The 19,116-nt window shown below is 51.3% G+C and overlaps 10 protein-coding genes across 13 annotated transcripts; 5 read left to right on the top strand and 5 right to left on the bottom strand.

Annotated features, from left to right (window-relative positions):
* Positions 1-1,733: 1,733 nt before the first annotated feature.
* On the bottom strand, positions 1,734-1,844 carry PPTG_22262 (hypothetical protein; the record flags this gene model as incomplete). The annotated part of the gene is made up of 1 exon (XM_008902845.1): positions 1,734-1,844. One exon carries the CDS (start codon positions 1,842-1,844, stop codon positions 1,734-1,736), a length of 111 nt encoding a protein of 36 aa, XP_008901093.1.
* Positions 1,845-4,619: 2,775 nt separating this feature from the next.
* On the bottom strand, positions 4,620-4,808 carry PPTG_22263 (hypothetical protein; the record flags this gene model as incomplete). Its single annotated transcript, XM_008902846.1, has 1 exon — positions 4,620-4,808. The coding sequence occupies one exon, from the start codon at positions 4,806-4,808 to the stop codon at positions 4,620-4,622; it is 189 nt and encodes a 62-aa protein (XP_008901094.1).
* A 498-nt stretch (positions 4,809-5,306) lies between these two features.
* On the top strand, positions 5,307-8,029 carry PPTG_08551. 2 transcript variants are annotated; one of them, XM_008902666.1, is made up of 4 exons: positions 5,307-5,473; positions 5,566-6,521; positions 6,595-6,689; positions 6,772-8,029. In XM_008902666.1, exons 1-4 carry the CDS (start codon positions 5,377-5,379, stop codon positions 7,181-7,183), a joined length of 1,560 nt encoding a protein of 519 aa, XP_008900914.1. In that variant the 5' UTR covers positions 5,307-5,376; the 3' UTR covers positions 7,184-8,029. The 2 variants fall into 2 exon arrangements, with proteins under 2 accessions (XP_008900914.1, XP_008900915.1); XM_008902667.1 differs by having other exon boundaries at positions 5,566-6,689.
* On the bottom strand, positions 6,595-8,022 carry PPTG_08552 (hypothetical protein). The gene has a single exon (XM_008902668.1). The coding sequence runs from the start codon at positions 7,786-7,788 to the stop codon at positions 7,372-7,374; it is 417 nt and encodes a 138-aa protein (XP_008900916.1). The 5' UTR covers positions 7,789-8,022; the 3' UTR covers positions 6,595-7,371.
* Positions 8,030-8,117: 88 nt separating the features above from the next.
* PPTG_08553 lies at positions 8,118-10,938 on the top strand. Of its 2 annotated transcripts, XM_008902669.1 has the most exons (3): positions 8,118-9,996; positions 10,067-10,180; positions 10,251-10,938. In XM_008902669.1, exons 1-3 carry the CDS (start codon positions 8,209-8,211, stop codon positions 10,323-10,325), a joined length of 1,977 nt encoding a protein of 658 aa, XP_008900917.1. In that variant the 5' UTR covers positions 8,118-8,208; the 3' UTR covers positions 10,326-10,938. The 2 variants fall into 2 exon arrangements, with proteins under 2 accessions (XP_008900917.1, XP_008900918.1); XM_008902670.1 differs by having other exon boundaries at positions 10,067-10,938.
* PPTG_08554 (hypothetical protein) lies at positions 10,519-13,164 on the bottom strand. Its single transcript, XM_008902671.1, has one exon. It carries the CDS (start codon positions 12,914-12,916, stop codon positions 10,631-10,633), a length of 2,286 nt encoding a protein of 761 aa, XP_008900919.1. The 5' UTR covers positions 12,917-13,164; the 3' UTR covers positions 10,519-10,630.
* Positions 13,165-13,917: 753 nt separating this feature from the next.
* PPTG_08555 (hypothetical protein) lies at positions 13,918-15,070 on the top strand (the record flags this gene model as incomplete). Its single annotated transcript, XM_008902672.1, has 3 exons — positions 13,918-14,541; positions 14,615-14,795; positions 14,895-15,070. 3 exons carry the CDS (start codon positions 13,918-13,920, stop codon positions 15,068-15,070), a joined length of 981 nt encoding a protein of 326 aa, XP_008900920.1.
* A 145-nt stretch (positions 15,071-15,215) lies between these two features.
* PPTG_08556 (hypothetical protein) lies at positions 15,216-15,599 on the top strand (the record flags this gene model as incomplete). The annotated part of the gene is made up of 1 exon (XM_008902673.1): positions 15,216-15,599. The coding sequence occupies one exon, from the start codon at positions 15,216-15,218 to the stop codon at positions 15,597-15,599; it is 384 nt and encodes a 127-aa protein (XP_008900921.1).
* A 276-nt stretch (positions 15,600-15,875) lies between these two features.
* PPTG_08557 (isopentenyl-diphosphate delta-isomerase) lies at positions 15,876-17,126 on the top strand. The gene is made up of 4 exons (XM_008902674.1): positions 15,876-16,149; positions 16,230-16,362; positions 16,437-16,581; positions 16,655-17,126. The coding sequence occupies exons 1-4, from the start codon at positions 15,945-15,947 to the stop codon at positions 16,925-16,927; spliced, it is 756 nt and encodes a 251-aa protein (XP_008900922.1). The 5' UTR covers positions 15,876-15,944; the 3' UTR covers positions 16,928-17,126.
* PPTG_08558 lies at positions 16,921-18,458 on the bottom strand. 2 transcript variants are annotated; one of them, XM_008902675.1, is made up of 3 exons: positions 18,042-18,458; positions 17,713-17,944; positions 16,996-17,634 (listed from the first exon to the last, which is right to left on the bottom strand). In XM_008902675.1, exons 1-3 carry the CDS (start codon positions 18,120-18,122, stop codon positions 17,057-17,059), a joined length of 891 nt encoding a protein of 296 aa, XP_008900923.1. In that variant the 5' UTR covers positions 18,123-18,458; the 3' UTR covers positions 16,996-17,056. The 2 variants fall into 2 exon arrangements, with proteins under 2 accessions (XP_008900924.1, XP_008900923.1); XM_008902676.1 differs by having other exon boundaries at positions 16,921-17,634; positions 17,713-18,458.
* Positions 18,459-19,116: the final 658 nt, after the last annotated feature.

Here is a 19,116-nt window from a genome sequence, read left to right on the forward strand (position 1 = left end):
ACCACCACACCCCTACTAGCTTATCCCATGGCCTATGTTTTATCTCGCATATCCGTCCATTTTCAGCTTCTTGTGACCCACCACTCGAACTTCTGTTCGTTTGTATAACGCAGCCGAATATGTGGTCGTTCATCAATAGTTGCCTTTCCGCGGGGACGGGCTAGTTGGATCGACTTGGTACGAAGTATCCGGTCCGTGGTCGAGGCAACGAGAGTGAGGTGTGGTGAGTTGATGTTTGGTGTCTGATGTCCCTGTGATGATTGATTGGGGTGTGTATGCGGCTGAGAAGAGATGTGAGACTGCCGATATATAGCGTGTTTGCGCAGGGTTGTTCAAATAAATCCAACTCAAAATATTAATTTGTAATTTGGATGGGTTCGCCATTTTTTTTTCTATCCGAATCGAAGGATTTACTCCATTAAGTTCCCATCACATCGACAGCATCGATGATACGCCGACTCTACGGTGTGTTTTCATTGTTGAAAATCTTTTCTACCTCTATTCTCTTCAGCGTGTGATCCACCTGAGCGCTTTCTAGCAATCTGACTTGAAGTGGCAGTGACGACATGCGAGCTGGCAACATGTTTTATTCAGAAGAGAAAATACCGGCGAAAATGCTTAGGAAAGCATCTTTGGAATATTTGTCGAAGCACACGCTCTCGTCATCGGTGAAGATTCACATGGAAGACTAACATTTAAAAACATTGTGATAATGGGTTACAAAAATACGCCGATAAAAATATTCCTTACGCGTAGTGAACTTCAAATTCTGTCCAGGACAGTGATTCCTTTCGCCCTGGCAAGCCATTTAATTTTTTTCTAACAAGATCACCATTTGTAGCCACCATGGTTGGTTGAGCTCCAGGAACGATCTTAGCCCCACAGCTCGCAGCTTGGCGGTATACATCCTCATGCGAATCTCAGAAAAATACTTCACGCTCAGCGTACCCCACGACGATGGCATAATAGCCGGTGCAACATACTTCTTGGCAGGCGGATATAGCAGTATGTTCTGCTGCATCAATGCAGTCTTCATCAGCAAACAAGTATCAGCGCAAAACGTAACAGCATCTGCGAAATCCATATTTATACCCATTGAAGTCTGCAAATACGCTTTGAACTCCGTCTCGTTGCGCTGGGACGTCTGTAACGCCTCCTCGAAGCTCACTTGAGCAGCTTCAGAAACGGAGAGTTATTGCTGAGACTCCACGATTTGACCGAGCGGCGCTCTGATTTTTCTCAATCTGGAGACGGTGTTCTCGTAATTCCGTCAGCCCATTTCGCATTGCTTCTAGTAGTTCTCACGGTACGGTCCCGGTCTGCCTGTGTCTCTCTTAAACCATTTCGAAATGCTTCAAGCTCTTGAGACAGCTGGTCCTGACGTGTTTGGGAAACCATCAGCTGACTAATAGAAGCAACGAGCTCTTTCTCTAACCTAGTTTTGTCGTTCTGCAACGTCTCGCATTTAGACTGATACACGGATAGGTCCTTCTATAGCTCGATGTTGTTGCCCGGGTCATCTCTAGCAGTAACGTTGTGCTGGAAAGACTTGCTTGCGTGATATTTAATAAGCGCTGTACTGTTTCGAGTACTTTCGACAACGCTTCCCTTTCGATATTTTGACGCTCTCGCTCCAGCGCTTTCTCGAGGTCGTGTGTTTCGTGTGTGCTCGAATACTGAATCTGACGCTCCTCAATAGCCATCAAATCCCGGACCATCTCGGCGCTGTGCCTCTAATTGGCTTTGCCCTTTTGATCATCGAAAGCCTCGCTTCGACGCCGTTTGTTCTCCTCTCGGAAGGGATAATAATCCAAGCTGCAGCGTTCCTCACGTTGCTTCTCCATTCGAAATGGGGAATGTAGCAAGGTATTACACTAATATGATAAAGCTTTTCGAAAACAAAAAAATGCAAAAATAGCATGTCGACCGCGCGATGATCGGCTCGACAGCAGGCGAGCATACATGAACGCCATCAAAGGAGCAGCCGCCGTATACAGATGTGTATGCTGCGGATCATGAAACATTATCAAAGGAGATGGAATTGTTTGCCGCGAAGGCAATGGTAGCAGTGGCTATAGCGGCATGCGGCTGCTGGCGCAACAGCGTTAGACGCTGCGGATATCATTCCAATGCTTCCGAGCCTGTCGACGACCAGCTCGACTGCAGCTAAACAATATCATAGCAGTGTTGCCGATTGCACGTCAGAAGTACGCCGTGGAGCACGACACAGCGGCGGAGTAAATTGATTGTTGGACGACAGCGGGACTGGCTACAGTGGTGAGCTTGCTTCCAGCTGAAGATGTGACGGTATTAACAAAGCGTGAACAGTTGGGATAAACATGATGCTGCGAGATGCAACGACGGTGATAGCGGAGGCAGTTACAATAGAGAGCTTGCTACATGGTGTCAACATGACTGAGTCTGATGTCGCAGAGGTTATGCACGGCCCAGCCCTCAGATACGACTGACGATTGGCTTGCTGCAGCAAAAACGAACAAACACAAGCAGTTGGAGGTGGGCGGCGGCGGCGGACAACATAACAGCCTATGATGCTGATACAGGTTTTGGTGGTGATAGCAGAGGTGGCTGTCATTTACTGAGAGCTGTCGACACGGCTGCAGAGACCATGCCTCCCCTCCCCCCTCCCCCCCATCCGGTCAGCTGATACGGCCGAAGATCGGCTTCACCGTAGCTACCGTGTACACACCAGCATGTTTGAGTTGGCGTGCGGTGGCAATAAGTAAATACTAAAGTTCTATTGGTTATATATTGTGGATCAGCCCAATGCACAACCACATATGTCACTCGAAATTTCCAAGGATGGAGATAGCTCATTTGGTGGGACATTGGACCCCAAGGAATGAAAATAAGACCTCGTGGGATCGAGGGAAGACGAAGCATAGTCTCCTACGGATGCAGCTCGCGCTTATATTGATAACTTGACAAGTGAAAGTGGGCCCCACCTGCGACCGCAAAAAAAACTCAAGATGCGTATGCGCGTCACGCCGAACGAGTGCTATTCGGACTATTTGTAACCGAGAAGCAAAACAAGGCCTGGAGAGTTTGAACAAACGAAGTTCTCACAGGGAAATGCGAACCTCCCATCACAGCAGCTGAGTTGGACGCTTACATCGGAAGACAAGGACGACGACCCAGAAAACCAAGCGTATGCAGTTGGGAGCGAGAAGGATTCAGCAAAACAAGACCCTCTACGCCACAACGCGCTCCTACTGCAGCACTTCTAACAAAAATTTGCATCCCTCGCTGTTCCTGGAGGGATCAGCAACGTAGATAAATAGGGATCTGGACTGAAGCTCGCCCGTTGGCGAAATCATATCTGCCGTTGATGCCAGACAATTTGCGGTGAGATTTTATGTAGTTGTTGACTGGCAGCCACTGTATGTACATTCGTTGTGAGACAACGGTTCTGGAAATACAATGTCTACAACTGCGGTTCAAAGGTATACACAGCTTTTTCCAACAATGTGACATCCAGTTCAAGTGACTATCTCAAGATATTATGTCAATATTAAATCAGATACTGCTGCCGCATTATGAACGGCTACGGTCGGGCACCAAAAGAGGTTATTTCGTTCCGTGTCAGGTAGGCACCTGATTGTGAGTGACAATATTTACATACGACACAAACTAGCAACAGCGGTACTTGCGTTAGCTGACGGTGGTTAGCATGTTGGGAACCGTTCGGCAAGGATGGGTGGTCGTTTAAAGGAACGTGCTGTATTTGATTCTGTAAGCCGTATAAAATCCATACAGCGAGGAAGCTGGGAGCTTGTTGCTGCGGTGGATAGCCAAGAGGACTCAAAGTAAGCGAGGAATGCTCATACTCGAGCACAGAAGAAACTCCCGCTTAGTCTTCGCACGCAATACGCACCACCCGACCAGTTTTTCCTATCATGCTGGATTTATTTTGCTCTGCACCAAGGAGCCAGTAATTATTTATACCAACGATCTATCTTCTACTCCAAGTGCCAGGGTTTTGGATGGGGACTCCGGTTAAGCTATTGAGTGCTGTCACGGTTTGTACCCGATATGCTGGTGGACTGAGAACGAAGTTATGCACCGAAAACGTTTATGGCACCAGTCATTGTGGCGACCTACAATATTGACATGAACGGCGTCGATCGAATGGGCCGGCTCCGTTCAACAATCCTACGCGGCGGAAGGTAAACTTCTATTATTCACATGGCTCCTGGATCTATCGATGATTAGTGCATTTGCACTGGGGAAACAAATCGTAATAGTGCCTGATGCGCCTCAAACATTACAAAAATCTAAACGACGATTGTGTGCTGCGTTGACGACAGAGCAGTGTGTTATAAGAGGTTGCAACGGCGGACAAAAACAACGAAGCCATCATGATATACAGGTGGAAAGCATCACGGCTAAAAGCGAAACGCATATTCTGGCTACATATTATCGGTAGCATTCAATGCTGTCGCCTAAGCAACCGCAAGCGTCCCCACCACTACCGTCACAGCTGCCACCCCTCTTCACCACCCACATGTCCACCCCCTCCGCCAACTCGTCGATATCCACGACATACAGCCTCACTCACGGCTGTAGCGGCTTCACCAAACTGCTTTGGACCATAGCCTATGCTATGGTTCTGCTCGATCGTCGGCCGTTTCGATCGACCGGAACGTCGGCGTGTTGCCTGCAGCGTCCGACGCCGCCGTGTCGAACAGTTGCTTCTTAGAGGTCATCGCTACTGCAGCAATATTGGCGTCGTGATGTTGAGAGCGGTTGTCCTCCTCTTGGCTTTCATCGGTATCGGTTACCGGGACCATGTTATTCCAACAAATCCTGGTGTTTTGTGATGTTTTATGGATCACTGATTATTAGTGTAGCTCAACTAATCCTTACCAAAACCTAAACAATCATTACACAATCATTAGAAAGTTGAAGTGATCTGCAACCTTTACAGGTCTGAGCGGCCCTGCTAGGACATCCTCAAGACTGCCCATCCATCTGCAAAAAAAATATGTTTATCCAATCAAATCTGTACATGATATCTGTTAAAGGTTTATTCGGCCCTCTAACAGCTAGAAAAGTGAACGGTACCAAAAACGGTAACTCTTTGGATCGGGTTATTGGTTCTACATCGCTCGGTCGGTTCAATCAACCCATCTCGCAACTTCGACCACAACCACAATAAGTGATCACAACTAGAATTATCAGAAATCTGAGTATTTTGAATAATAGAAAGGATAAAGGTCTTAAAAAGGGTTAACTCTTTACCATAATAACGCCGCGCAACGATTGGTCAACAGGTTTATCCACAATCGCGCTCAGCATCGCAATCTTTGACAGAGGAAGGAAAAAGGAAAAGCGACGAGATCCCCTCCCCACGAAGACATGAGCGCACAGTCCACGTTCTCGCAGACGCCATCCTATCGGGTGCGTCTCTCCAGCACAAAGGAAGTGGCGGCCGAAGAAGCTCTTGTCTACGAAGGTAAACGGGCGCTGAATCCCTCGAGAAATCGAAAGGCTGATAGCGCGATCTTTCCCCTCACAGACGCTCATTAACTTACTCTTTGCATGCAGAACTGAAGCGGACCATCACTCTACTCGAAACGGTGGTCAAAACCAACGCCAAGGAGAAAATCCCACGCATCCTCCGTACCACCAGCAAGCTGCGCAAGACTCTTTCCGTGGCGCAGCTACAGCAGGCAGTGGAGCAACTGCTACCCTCCCAGAACGTGTCCAAGCCCGTGTTGCTGGCGTTGCTGGCCAAGATCGAGAACAAGGCTCAAGCTGCTGTTAATGAGGCTCAGGCCTCCGCATCCAAGGACCAGGATGTGGAGATGACGGACGCATCGTCGTCCGAGGTGGAGGCTGGTACTTCAACTCCGGCCACTGTGGTGCTACCTGTGGTGGACCTCATTGAAGTGGAGATCTATTTGTTCTTGTACGTTCTTGCAGCTCTGATGAAGTACAAGTTGAACCAGGAGGCGCTGGAAACGGTGGACAAAGTGGTGGCTCGCTGCCAGCAGTTCAATCGCCGCACACTGGACTTGTTCCAGGCCAAAGTGTTCACGTACTACTCCAATATCCACGAACAGTTCGGCCACGACCTACCCGCTATCCGTAACACTCTGCTGAGCGCCCACCGCACGGCATGTCTGCGTTATGACGAGGCTGGCCAGGCCACACTGATCAGCCTGCTGCTGCGCAACTACCTGAAGGACAACATGTACGAACAGGCCTATAAGTTCGTTAGCAAGACGACGTTCCCCGAGTCAGTGTCGAACAACCAGTTTGTGCGCTATCTCTATTACGTGGGCAAGATCCAAGCCGTGCAGCTCGAGTACACTGAGTCGTACACGAAACTGATGCAGTCCATCCGCAAGGCCCCAGCTAACACGGCATTCGGCTTCCGGCGCACAGTGTACAAGCTCGCAATTATTGTGCAGTTGCTCATGGGCGAGGTGCCTGAGCGCAATGTGTTCAACCAGGACGAGCTCCGCAAGGCTCTGGCACCGTACCTGCAACTCACGAATGTAGGTGTGCTGAACGATATGGGCTTGTGGACGCCATTTAATTTGTGTTGTCTTTTTTTTTTAATGTGATCAGGCCGTCCGTGTGGGTAACCTGGAAGACTTTAACGTGGTTTTATCGCAACATGGAGCGGTCTTCAAGGCCGACAATACTTACACGCTGATCCTTCGGTAAGCAGGACGAGCTTTGCTCAGAGACGTGTGTGTGCGGAGATCTCTTGCTAACTAATGTGCACTTTGTTATTTTGCTCAGCTTGCGCCACAACGTCATCAAGACGGGTCTGCGCAAGATCAGCACTTCGTACTCGCGGATCCTGTTCACAGACATCTGCGAGAAGCTCGCGCTGGAGAACGCACAGAACGCCGAGTTCGTGTGCGCCAAGGCGATTCGGGACGGCGTGATTGACGCCGTGATCGACCATGAGAACGGCTGGCTGCAGCTGAAGGAGACTGTCAACGTGTACACGACTAACGACCCGCAGACGGCTTTCCAGAGGCGTATCACGTTCTGTCTAGACGTGCACAACGAAGCTGTCAAGGCTATGCGTTATCCACCGGATGCCTACAAGAAAGACCTTGAGAGCGCCGAAGAGCGTCTCGAACGCGAAAAGCAAGAGGAGGAGCTCGCCAAGGAAATTGAGGACGAGATGGACGAAGGGCTTTAAATCGGATGATGCTAGCTATCCGCAGTGGCTGCTGCTGACAGATACAAGTAACTGCAGTTATTTCGTTCGAAGCTAGAATAGAGAGCTTGTACCGCTCTCACCGATAAGGGATCGAAAGCAAGAAACCTCTTACCGCACATCCAAACATTGAAAAGAGCAGCAGCGACGATATTCATGGCATTAAATTTTCACCAACTCAGAGGAAAGAGTTGACCTCGAGCGGACGAACACACGAGTGCATTTCCTTGACATGGTCTTGTTACAGTTCGCTCACTCGATGGTGTATTAGCTTCCTGCTCCCCATCCATCTGTCCTTCTCTGTTCATTTCTTCTGGGCCCAAAGCGGTGCCTGGTAGCGGTCCGAGTGGTACGGCGACTGCCCGGCCACCCAGCCAGGCACGTTCTTCATGACCTGGCGCTCCTTCTCCAAAATGTGCTTCTCTTGTTCCAGGTACTCGACATCCGCCTCCGCCTGCAGGAACGGTAGCAGCGCAATACGGTTCTCGCGCTCCTCCTTGGCCACTTCGCGGTGGTGCTTGTTGTGCTGGCCCACCATGTAGTAGCCCACGGACGTGACGAGGAACGTACCGAGGAAGAGCGACCATCCCGGTGGTCCGCGCGTTGCGGGGCCGTTCTTGACGAACTTGACGGGCTTGAAGCCGCCCGGCGGCGGCATCTCCTGGTTGGGCGTACGGAAGTCGGGCGTGGCCATGGCTGCGTTGATCACTCGGGCACTCGGGTCGGGCGGCGGTGGCTCCTGTTGCTACGCTATCGGCAGCTTGGCTTCTCGACCTCAAGTTGTGTTGGCCTAGGGGGACCGTCGTACAACATTATCTACTTCCTGTCAAAATAGATTAGTTAATTTGGTGGGTAGTATTTTGATGTACACCACGCGACTTTTTGACTGGTATTTAGGGGTGCGATAAGCTGCATACAAAGCTCAAGTCAGGTTGAATATTGCTGCAGGAGTGCCGGAATAGGTTGTTCACCACCAACTTGGTCCTTGACAATACGCGACCCCCGCCATGGCCAGCACCATCTGCCCTACGTGCTCCTGCACGGAGATCGATGTGGTGGATGTGAGCGGTGAGGCCGTGTGTGTGAGCTGTGGTACCATTCTCGAGGAGAACAACATCGTATCGTCTATCGAGTTTCAGGAGTCTGGTGGCGGCGCGCACTCAGTCGTCGGGCAGTTTGTGTCGGCCACAGCGTCCAAGGCGTATGGCAACATTGGAACCAGCGGGCGCAACTACGGAATCGAGTCACGTGCTAACACTCTGGCCAACGGCAAGAAGAAAATTCGCCAGATTGCAGGAATGCTGCGCTTGGGAGACCATTATGTGGACTCGGCCTTCCGCCTCTTCGCGTTGGCATTGCAACGCAACTTCACGCACGGCCGCAAGACGCAGACGGTTATCGCTGCCTGTCTCTACATCGTCTGCAGGAGAGAACGCTCACCGCACCTGCTTATCGATTTCTCTGACAAGCTACAGATCAACGTCTACGTGTTGGGTGGTGTCTTCCTTAAGTTCTGCAAGCTGCTACAGATTCACTTGCCACTCATTGACCCATCGCTCTACATCCACCGCTTCGCTTCGCAGCTGAATTTTGCAGGCAAGACTCACAGCATCGCTACCACAGCGCTGCGTCTTGTGGCCACTATGAAGCGCGATTGGATTGAAACAGGTCGCCGTCCTTCGGGCATCTGCGGTGCAGCGTTGCTTATTGCGGCACGTTCACAGTCGGTTATGTGCAGTCTGCACGACGTTATGGATGTCGTCAACATTGGAGAACGCACGCTCAAGCAGCGACTGTATGAGTTCTCTCTAACCCCAACGGCGCAGTTAACTTACGATCAAGTAGGTAAACTCGAGATGTCGCGTGTGGAGTGTGATCCGCCTAGTTTCCAGCGTCACCGTGAGAAGGAAGTCATGGAAATGTTGCTGCTTGAATCGGAGAAATTGCCACTGGAACAGAAAGGACGTAAGCGACTAACAAGAGGAAGGAGAGACTCTGATGATGAGAGTGATGATGACGAGAGTGGCGGTGCATTGGCTAAGGGTATGTTGAACAAGAAAGTGCAGCGCTTGAAGGACGAGGAGATGTCGCGTTTCTTAAGTGGGGATGCGTATTACAAGAAGAAGCAGGCCGAAGCGCTCCTTGGAAGTAACGGCGGTGCCGTTGCGGACAAAGGCGATGATGACAACGATGATGACGAAGACATTGACTATGGATTTGACAATGCCAATGATCAGATTGTGAACCGTGCTAGTCGCTTAGCGGCTCAGGAAGTTCTGCTACGTGTGCGCAAGAAATCGGCTCGCTACATTATGCGCAAGCGTGAGGAGGCTAGTTTCTACAAGACAATCGAGCGAGACCTGACCATGGCGCTTGAGGAGGATACATCAGCACGAGTTAAGCGAAATGGAGAAAAGGAGCACGACGATGATGTTAACGGTGAAACAGAACACAGCACTAGCCCTACAACATCAGCTGACGATGAAGCCGTGTCTACGGTAATAAGAAGACGAAGGTCACGAGACTTAGCCGATAGTAGTAGTGAAAAGAGGAGAAGATCAAGGTCAGATGGCGATATTCATGAACAAGAAGAAGATGCAGAAGACCCAGAAGACGAAGATAAGGTGGCTGAGAAGAAGGACGACGCTGAGAAAGGAGAACCCAAGAAGGAAGTTGTAGACACGCTCTCGGACTTGGATGATGATGAAATCAACTCATTATTGCTGACACGAGAGGAGGCCGAGAAGAAGAAATTGCTGTGGGAGAAGATGAACAAGGATTTCATCCAAGAACAGGTACATCTGAATTGTTGACGCTCGTGTGTAGCTCCATTGCCGATATGCTAATATTGCTGCTTCATGACAGGAGCAAAAACGACTACTTGGCTTGTCAGCGCCTGATGCCCCGAAGAAAAAGAGAAGAAAGAAAACCCCGGATGTGAACGCGCCACCCCCAGATACGGCGCAACACGCAATCTATGTGAGCATGACCACCCCACTCTATTTTTCCTCATAAACGTGGCTGACCTCGCACTTTTCCCGTTGGACAGAAATTAAAAAGCCGAAGAATCAACTACGAAGTCATCGATGAACTCTTTGGTGAGGCGGCAAGCAACGGGTTTTAGCATGGATTCGCAAATTGACAAGCTGTGGCACCTGTTACGTTTGTTTGGCTTCTTGGATACGTGCTGATGGGCTTCCTGAAGACGCTTTTGGAAACGAGAGCAGCAAGCGTGGTGATTGTCGACTAAATGGAACTGATTCTCACTTCTTCTGTTTATGCTACGCTGCTTGTCGATGTTTAACGAATTGGCCGAATGATAATAGGTTCATGAGGATTTATTAGTTCGAAAACAATACTTGAGTCTAGCCTTGATGCAGGGCAGTCGTATGTACAATATCTATTAAGCTGCCTCTGGTCGCGATGCAGTCAACACAACAGCATCTCCAGATCTTCCAGCGGCAAATGAGCGACTTCACCGAACTCTTTGGTGCTGTATTTCGTCGCGACGGCAGCCAGCTCGCTGGGTTGAGTCAAAAGTGACCACAGATCTTGTGCACACGGGACGATCACGTCCACAGTGTAACCAGTGAGCTCTACGAGGCGAGAGTTCCAAACAAGACAAGGCGCCTGGTTCTCGACGTAGCAGTAAGCTGCGAGCAAGCACGCGCAAGCAATGACCGAGGCGTCGTATGTGGCTCCGAAGGTAAAGTCGAGCAGCGAGCACTCCGCGAAGTAACTGGCGAGTTGACTGATGAGCTCGTCGTCCTCCTCAAAATACTCCAGGTAGTAGCCCAGGAAGCTACTGACACTCGGCACAGCCAAATTGAACTTAAACACGTTGAGCAGGTCCCGCTCACAGTTCACCAGGTCAGCCTTGACGTATGATCGCTCGCAGATGTACAGCAGATCGTCCATATCACACGGGTAGATTTCCTCAAACTTTGAAGCGATTAGCAATGCTGCGACTCCCACAAGTTGAAATCTCTGTGACTTCACAGGTGTCTGTGCCAGGTATCGGTCGATGTAATTAACCGTCAGGAAAAGTGTCGGTGCTTCCAGTTCAAAACGCTGGTGTACTTCAACAAGCCAATCCACAAGGACTGCACGCATCTTGGGGCTCACGCTGTGCTGTTTGGCAAAAATGTCTTCTGTAACGTGGTATCGGTGTTCTCGCGCCCGAAGGCTTTCGTAGATAGAGCAAGCGTACTCGTCCACCGTTCCAGGAGAATAAATCCCGGGAGCGGTAATGCGCGTGCTCACTAAGGTCCGAGAAGTTGTGTCTTCTTGTTCCGGTTGTAGTTCCACAAACTCTTCAATAATTTCCTCCTTCCTGACCGCCTCTACAGTGTCAACCTCCTCTTTCATCTTCACCTCCACTTCCGTCACCTCTTTCAACTCTTCGAACACCTCCATCTCCTGTTCAGTGTCAGTCTCGACCGGTTCCTCTTGAGATTGGTTAACGAGCGCGGCCTCCAACACTTCTTCACTCGATGGTGGCTGCTTTGTCTCAAATTCTTCCAGCGCAGTAGACATATCCAGCGACGTTTTGCCGTTCAGATCAAGTTCGATGAGCTTGTCAATGTCAACGACGACTTCAGCTTTGTCCTCGATCTCTAGCTCGGGCTTCACTTCACTCCAATTGGGATCAATCTTGATTTCAAGAACTTCAATCGTCGCCTCCACACTAGTCTGATCTACAACAGCAGGAGACGAACTCTGCGGCGCGCAGAGGCCTTCGAACTCGTGGTCAGCGATAAACAGGTCGCGTGACTCCTCCTCCTCGTCGAAAGTGCTGTACCCGTCGAACTCTTCACTGTTGTGTAGATCCACCTCGTCGTCCTCGGGCTCTGTCTCCACCAGCTCAGACGAGCTTGAAAGCGACTTTGGTCTGGGTTTCTTCGACGATGAAGTTGAAGATGCCGGGGACACATCCGTGCTCGTACCGTTGCTCTTCTCCTGCTCCGCTGCCTCAGGCAGCTTGAAGAAGACCCCCTTCTCCGCTGTTTGTGCTAGAGCCACTGCCTTCTTGATGCCTACGACTGTCCACTTTGACGGTAGCTTGGCGTCACTAGCTCGTCGACCGCGCGCCAGCAACTCGTTCAGTTCGTCCTCTTCCTCGTCCACAGTACTGTAGCCGCCCAAAGAGTCGTAAAACTCACGTTGCTTCTGCGCCAGTTGGGCCTCGATCTCAAGTGCAAGCTCCATAGGGAGCTGCGGAGCGTTGACGACTGCTTTCGCGACCGACAAGGAGGTCGCTTCTGCCACCATGGGCTTCTTATAGACGGCGCCGGCGGCGACATATTCTGGACTTGCGTCCTGCAGGGATCGGGACTCGTCCCGTCGCCCCCCACTTGGCTCACTTTTGTAAAAACCAGCGCTATCATTTGCGTCGGCGACATCGGTAAGGGCCTCGGCGGTGCGAGCCCAGGCCAGGCCGCTCGGGACAGTCGTCGTGGGTTTATTGCTACTGCTAGTTTCCGGCTCGTCATCCGTGTGCTCGCCGACTACTGTCGGAGAGAGAAGAGTGTGTCGCTGCTTCCGCTGTGCGCGACGGGCCTCCCGCGCCGCGCGGCGCGCCGCCTTGCGCTGTTGCTTGGCCTGCTTCTTTTCCAACCGCTGCTGCACGCGGCGGTCGTGGCCCTCAGCGTCGAATGCGCTGCGCAGAAGCTGCCATTGAGAGTGGACCAGCGCCGAGATCTCGGTGAAGACCATGGGCGTCGTTGTGCTCCTATCAGAAAATGGATCGGGTGGGCGTTCTCGTTCTCCCCCTGGCTTAAGACGTTGGCAGATGAAGTTCCGTTACCGGGCTCTCTTTTCTTAGTCCACGGACACGGGAATTGTCCCTCCCCTCAAGTGACCTCAGCTTGGCACCGATGCAGTTTCCAAGCAAATGCCGTAGTGTTCCATCGGAGGGAAACACCCGGATCATCTGAAGGCATTTTGGCGACTTTTTTTTGAAGTCGTGGTATCTGATAGTAGTACGAGTTCTACTCGATAACTTTACCGATCTCACTTTGCTTTGGGAAGGTGAATAACTTATAGAGGTAAAAAGAACCAAAATCTTCAAATGCCCGATCGAATTGCACAGCGTATTTGATAATATGGCAGGTAAAGTATCTGGGTATCAGATGAGCGAACCCACTTGGGAGGAGACATGTGCCACACGAGTGCACGCTCAAGGACGCTCAAGATTTGTTAGCCAAGCGAGAACCCGCCGCGACGGCGAAGATTTCGTGGGCCCAAGGGCGGTGGGAGTAGCTTACAACCGCCAGCTACTTTCTTGTCTTGTAAAATAGATGACTTGGGCCCAAAAACTAGAATCTTGGCGAGAAAATCTGCTGGACTACGTTTCCATTTACTCGAGGAGATGAGCCGAGGGCAACGTTCTGGTGCAGCTTCCAGGAATGAGCGGCGCAAGCAAGGCCCTTCTCTCGCGCAAGAGACGTTTTGACTCAAAACTTTTTGAGTATGCCTGTCGAAGGTGGAGACGTTTTGGGGCCAAAGGTGATGCCAGCCTTCTCTGGTGTAGCAGTCTGCTAGTGGCAGACATCTACGACACCAATAGCATTCACTGTAGATCCTTTCACTTGCTATTTTTTTAATAGTTGAAACGAGCTTTCACCGCGCTGTGATACCGAGGTCGTGAGATAAAACCCGTCGTAGACTTCCAGCGCCAGTTGCAAGTTTGCGAGCGGCAATGACCTGCGAAGGAAATGTGGAGATCAACGTACCGTATCCGATCCAGATTGGCAATGCAAAAATCGGCTCGACTAAGATCGGTTTCTTTGGGGCCGTCCCCGCCGTGTCACCGCTGTCGTCACCAAAAAAAAAGCGCTACGATGGACGAGCTGGCGGCGCAGGTACTGCCGCCCGACAGCGCCGCCAAGTTGCTGCGGGTGTTCTGCTTCCTGCGACAGCACGACCGCAAGACCCGCATCGCGAGGAAGACGGCCGAGCTCAATGCGTGGCGAGTCCCACCGCCGGTGGCATCGCAGCGCGCGGACGACGGCTTTGCCGACGAAGAGCTGCAGCAAGCTTCGCCGACCGAGGTGATGCCGGACAAGACGGATCTGCTCTCAGAGCTGAACCTGCTCGCCGCCAGCGAGGAACCAGACGGGTCAGCGAAAGTCGTGAGCGGCACTAGGAGCAAGAACGGGGGCGCTGGTAGCCGCAATGCGACGGCAGTCTCCGCGAAAACCAGCGACATGCATGATCTCCGCAGCGAGATCAAGGAGCTGCAAAAGGGGGTCAACACGAGCAACAGTGATACATCCGGGGTTATCACCGCTGCGGACTTGAGCTCTTGTATGCGGAGCTTGAATCGAGTGCCCTCGAAGGTAAGCTTGGGAAACGATGATCGACATCATTACTGCCGTTGCTTGACGCTGCTACCGGTGCCACTATTTGCAGGGTGAAGCGCAGTGGATGATCTGGGAGGTGGACGACGACTTGGACGGCAGCGTGAGCTGGGAAGAGTTCAAGGGTTGCTACGTTCGCACACTACTGGATTCGCACGGGCTCGAGCTCAACCAGCTTTACTATCTCATCCAGTTCCTACTCTGTGACACAGACAGTAGTCAGACCGTCTCAGGTTAGCGACCATTTGCCTTCCCGCAGCAGTACATGTAGCATGTCAAAGCGATCTTTTTGTTGGTCATCAACTGAAAATGACGTGTCGATTTGTGCATAGCGGACGAGATCACGGCGGAACTGCAGCGCATTGGGGGCACGGAGCACCTTACGGCGAAGTTGTGGTCTGTGTTGGACGGCGAGAACGAGGAGCAGCAGCTCCTGCGCAAGCTGACGCTGTCCGAGTTCCTAGACGCCATGCTTGGCGACCTGCCTGCCAGCTTCAACTTGCACTAAATACAATTATCACGGTACTTATCGACTGTCTTCGCTAAAGTGCGATCTGTTGATTCATCTGAACCAGAGGACAGACATCGAAGCAAAAAGAGACTCCGCACAGGAAGCAGTGGCAGTGACAACAGTAAGCAGCGTGTAAGCGGACATGTCGGGACCTCTAGGCAGAATCATCGCGCAGGTCGTGGTCATGGGCGCGGGTATTGTGTCCAAGGCCTTCGTGCAGGCCTACCAGCAGGCCGTTCACAACGCGCGGTCGGGCAACGCTGGAGCTATGGCGGCCAAGACTGTGGTGCGCAAGAACCAAATGCCCAAGCAGCAGGCACGCGAGATTCTCAACTTCCCTACGACCGGCCCCGCGCCGTCTTCGGAGGAGATCCAAAAGCAATTCACAAGGTACTTCGAGGCGAATGACCCGGCCAAAGGTGGCTCCTTCTATCTACAGTCTAAAATTTTCCGAGCCAAGGAGGCGTTAGAGCGCAAAGAACCAGACGAAGAAGCACCGCCGACTGACAAGGCGAAGGACAAGTAGATTGCCGCGCCAAGTGCTGGTCGCGCTGTAGGTCGAGCAGATGGACTTAGAAGCCCAATTTCCCTTTGCATGACGCTCAATCACTAGCGCATCAGCAAAGCTAGACTGGTACCAGGTAGTTACACCGTAGCTGGGCCTCCTCTTCGTCGCTCGGACGTGGGGCAGAGGCTGGCGTCCTGCATAAAGCTCTATAATATACCTATCGAGACTCCTTGGCCATGGCTGAGCTTGCCCCATCGTATCGCTGCTATATCCTCAGAAACGCTGTTGGTTGGTTGAAAAACTTTGTTCCGGAGGTACCTAACTTCTTAGCCTCAGTTGTCAATCGAAGCAAACACTGACAACATGGTACTGGCGAATGTGCGTGCGGGTGGAGCCTTGATGGGAGCGGCGGTGCGTAACAGTGCGGCAGCCTTCAGCTCGGCGGGCCGCGTGACGTTCGAGGAGCTCACGGCTGGCGCCGACGCCGAACAACTCCAGTTCATGAAGGAACAGATCGTTCAGGTGGACGAGCAGGACAACGTGGTGGGCCCCATCAGCAAGAAAGACGGTAGAGCTTGCGGTCGCAGTTGCTGCCGTAGCAACGCCACAGTGATAGGCTAACTGAGTATGTTGCATTTATCTGGACAGCGCACATCCATGACGGTGTGTTGCACCGCGCGTTCAGTGTCTTTGTCTTCAACTCCAAGAACGAGCTGCTAATCCAGAAGCGTGCGAGCGAGAAGATCACATTCCCGAGCTTCTGGGCCAATACTTGCTGCAGGTAAAGTGCTGTTACATGGCGTGTGTAGACTGAAGCGAATATTAACCTGCTGTGCTTGACATTTGACATTGCAGCCATCCGCTCTTCACCGAAGGTGAGCTGGAAGACGGCGTCGGTGTGAAGCGTGCCGCCATCCGCAAGCTGGAGCACGAGCTCGGCATCCCTGCCTCCACCTTTGCAATCGACGACTTGGCCTACGTCTCGACGGTCATGTACAAGGTAGGCTGCTGCAACGATTTGGTCACACTGCTGTAGTAAAGGTGCAAAACACTCACGCTGCTGTCAATCGCAGGCTGCATCCGACGCTAACTGGACGGAGTACGAGATGGATCACATTCTCTTTGCGCGTGGCGAGGTGCCACTGGACAACGTCAACAAGAACGAAGTAGAGCAGATCGAGTTCGTTGCTCGTGAAAACCTGCCTGCACTTCTCAATGACTCTACGCGCAAGCTCTCGCCGTGGTTCCATCTCATCGGTTCAAACTTGCTGCCGCACTGGTGGGACAATCTGGACGCTGTGCTGGAGGAGGACAACTCCGACCGTCAGATCCACGACTATCGCTAGACATTTACGTTCTCAATTTGAACGCGAGGTGCATTGTGCCTTATAGAACAAGCACGCACAATGAAAGTGTGCACTTCATACTCGATACAACATGAACAAAAACAAATGCTGAGGTCTTAATTGTATTCTCTAGCTTGAATCATCGCTGCGGCTAGTAGGAGCCAACTTGGACAGACTCGCACCAATATTCGAAAAGAAAGAGCCGATTGAGTACTTTGAGAACTGGGACATCCGTAGCGACGCACTGCCAAGGTATTCTCCATTCTTGTCTGTGCCCGTCCAGCCGACGTAGATCGTAATATCGCATTGCGCTGTCGTGTTGGTAGTGGTACTAGTGGCGTTCGAGCCAGCAGTGCCGCCATCCCCAACATCAATGCTTGCATCCGATGAATTGGAGGATGTGCCGGTGCAGCTATCGACTGGAGTGTAGCATGTTTTGCCTTGACCGCTGAGCCGCGCCGAGGTTGTTTCCTCAGGCTTTGAGAACAGATTATAGTCGCACATTTCCGCAGTGCAAAAGTAGCAACCTTCATCCCAGCTCACGCCTTGTACGACGCCCTTTTTCACTGAAATGATAGCGGTCATGTACGGAGAGATGCGGCCAGTCGCGGCTGATGAGTAGAGCTTGTAGTTTGTGCGGTATTTGAGACTCGACACGGTGAGGAATGCACTCGAGGGGTTGGCACCTATACGAGTATCATTCCAGGCTGCAACAAAATGTAAATCGATACCAGCGCAGTTAGAGAATCAACTTTGCCGTACAGATCAAAATGCTACAAACTCACAGTCGCTGATGCGCAGTACGGTGAACTTGTCGGCGACGGGAGTGAAGAGCGTACGGTATTTATTGTTCACATTGACGCAGATATACGTGATAGCCCCTTTCACGACGAGCGGCACCGGGTCGGACGGCGAACAAATGCTCGACACGTTGGTCTGCGCGGCTTGCACACTCGTCGAGGAGATCACCATTGCCCAAGCAAACAGTAGCCACATTCGCTGAACTCCGACGCATTTCTGCTGCGTGAGGGACATGTTGATCGACAACAGCTAGTATTCCTCACCAACAGAAGCGCACCACTACCAGCGTAGGGAAGTTTTTGCCTTGGCAGACCTTTCTCACACAGTTCTCCAAATAGCATCGGCATGAAACCACAGTAGGGTGACTCCAAATTCGATTGACACTCCACAGCATCAAGGTGACCGACCTATTAGAAGAAGGCAAATACTAGGCCGACCCCCCTCCCCCCCATCGCCATTTGTGCTATCACCAGTAGCAGTAAATGTATCAAGTAACTTACTGGTAGCTGCAATGGCAGTCTTACCGATCAGCGTACCCCCCCTTAGCATTACCCATCATTCCATTCACGTCAACACGACTCGCGGCGATGATTAGAGCTCTTGATTCAGAAGAATGCTTGATACCCTCCAAGCAAAACTTGGCTGAGTTGCTCAGCCTTACCATGAGGTTTTCAAGCTGCGCATCCCCACGCCTATTTAGAGAAATCTTCATTGTAGACATACAGAGATTATACAGCAGTGCGAGGTCAAGAACTGAAACTATAAAAAAACCTGTTTTAAACACAAAAGTAACAATAAAAAGTAGCACATCTGAAACGGCCAAATTCTGTGTCCCCAGAATTTACACTTATTGCCGTTGGATGCTATTCAGCCCAAAAAAAACCCATTGTCTTTTTGATGTTTTTTTGGGCTGAATGCCATCCTACCGGTATCTCAACCGAAGTAGCCGATATCGGAAGGTATGCATTTCGCGACTGATATAAAAGCATGCCATTCGGGTTGCCGCATAACCAAGCAAACTGAATTCTACCAATGTATCAAACATTTTTCTCAGCGGGCGTACTGCGAAGCATCCGTTCGTGAGCATCAACCGGCTTGACTGCATTATCAGAGCTTCTCACAATTCATGTAGCACGCGGTTCACCGATGCGATCGATCAGCTTAATAGTCGTGTATCAGCTAAAGCAGCATTCTTATTCACGTACACTGGGGCGTTGAAGGCGCCTGACTCCAATGACTCCAACACTTGACACGAATTTGGTGTTTGGTGCTTGGAATCGTGGAGATCAGGGTACACCTCAAGGTGGCGCGCAATCTTTGGGTGATGTTGCCGTCTGTGACGTGTGACGAACATTTTTGTTGGATAAAGCTAGAGAAGTCCCTGATGC

Source organism: Phytophthora parasitica, assembly GCF_000247585.1.
Source record: "Phytophthora parasitica INRA-310 unplaced genomic scaffold supercont2.14, whole genome shotgun sequence".
NCBI classification, from domain to species: Eukaryota; Oomycota; class Peronosporomycetes; order Peronosporales; family Peronosporaceae; genus Phytophthora; species Phytophthora nicotianae.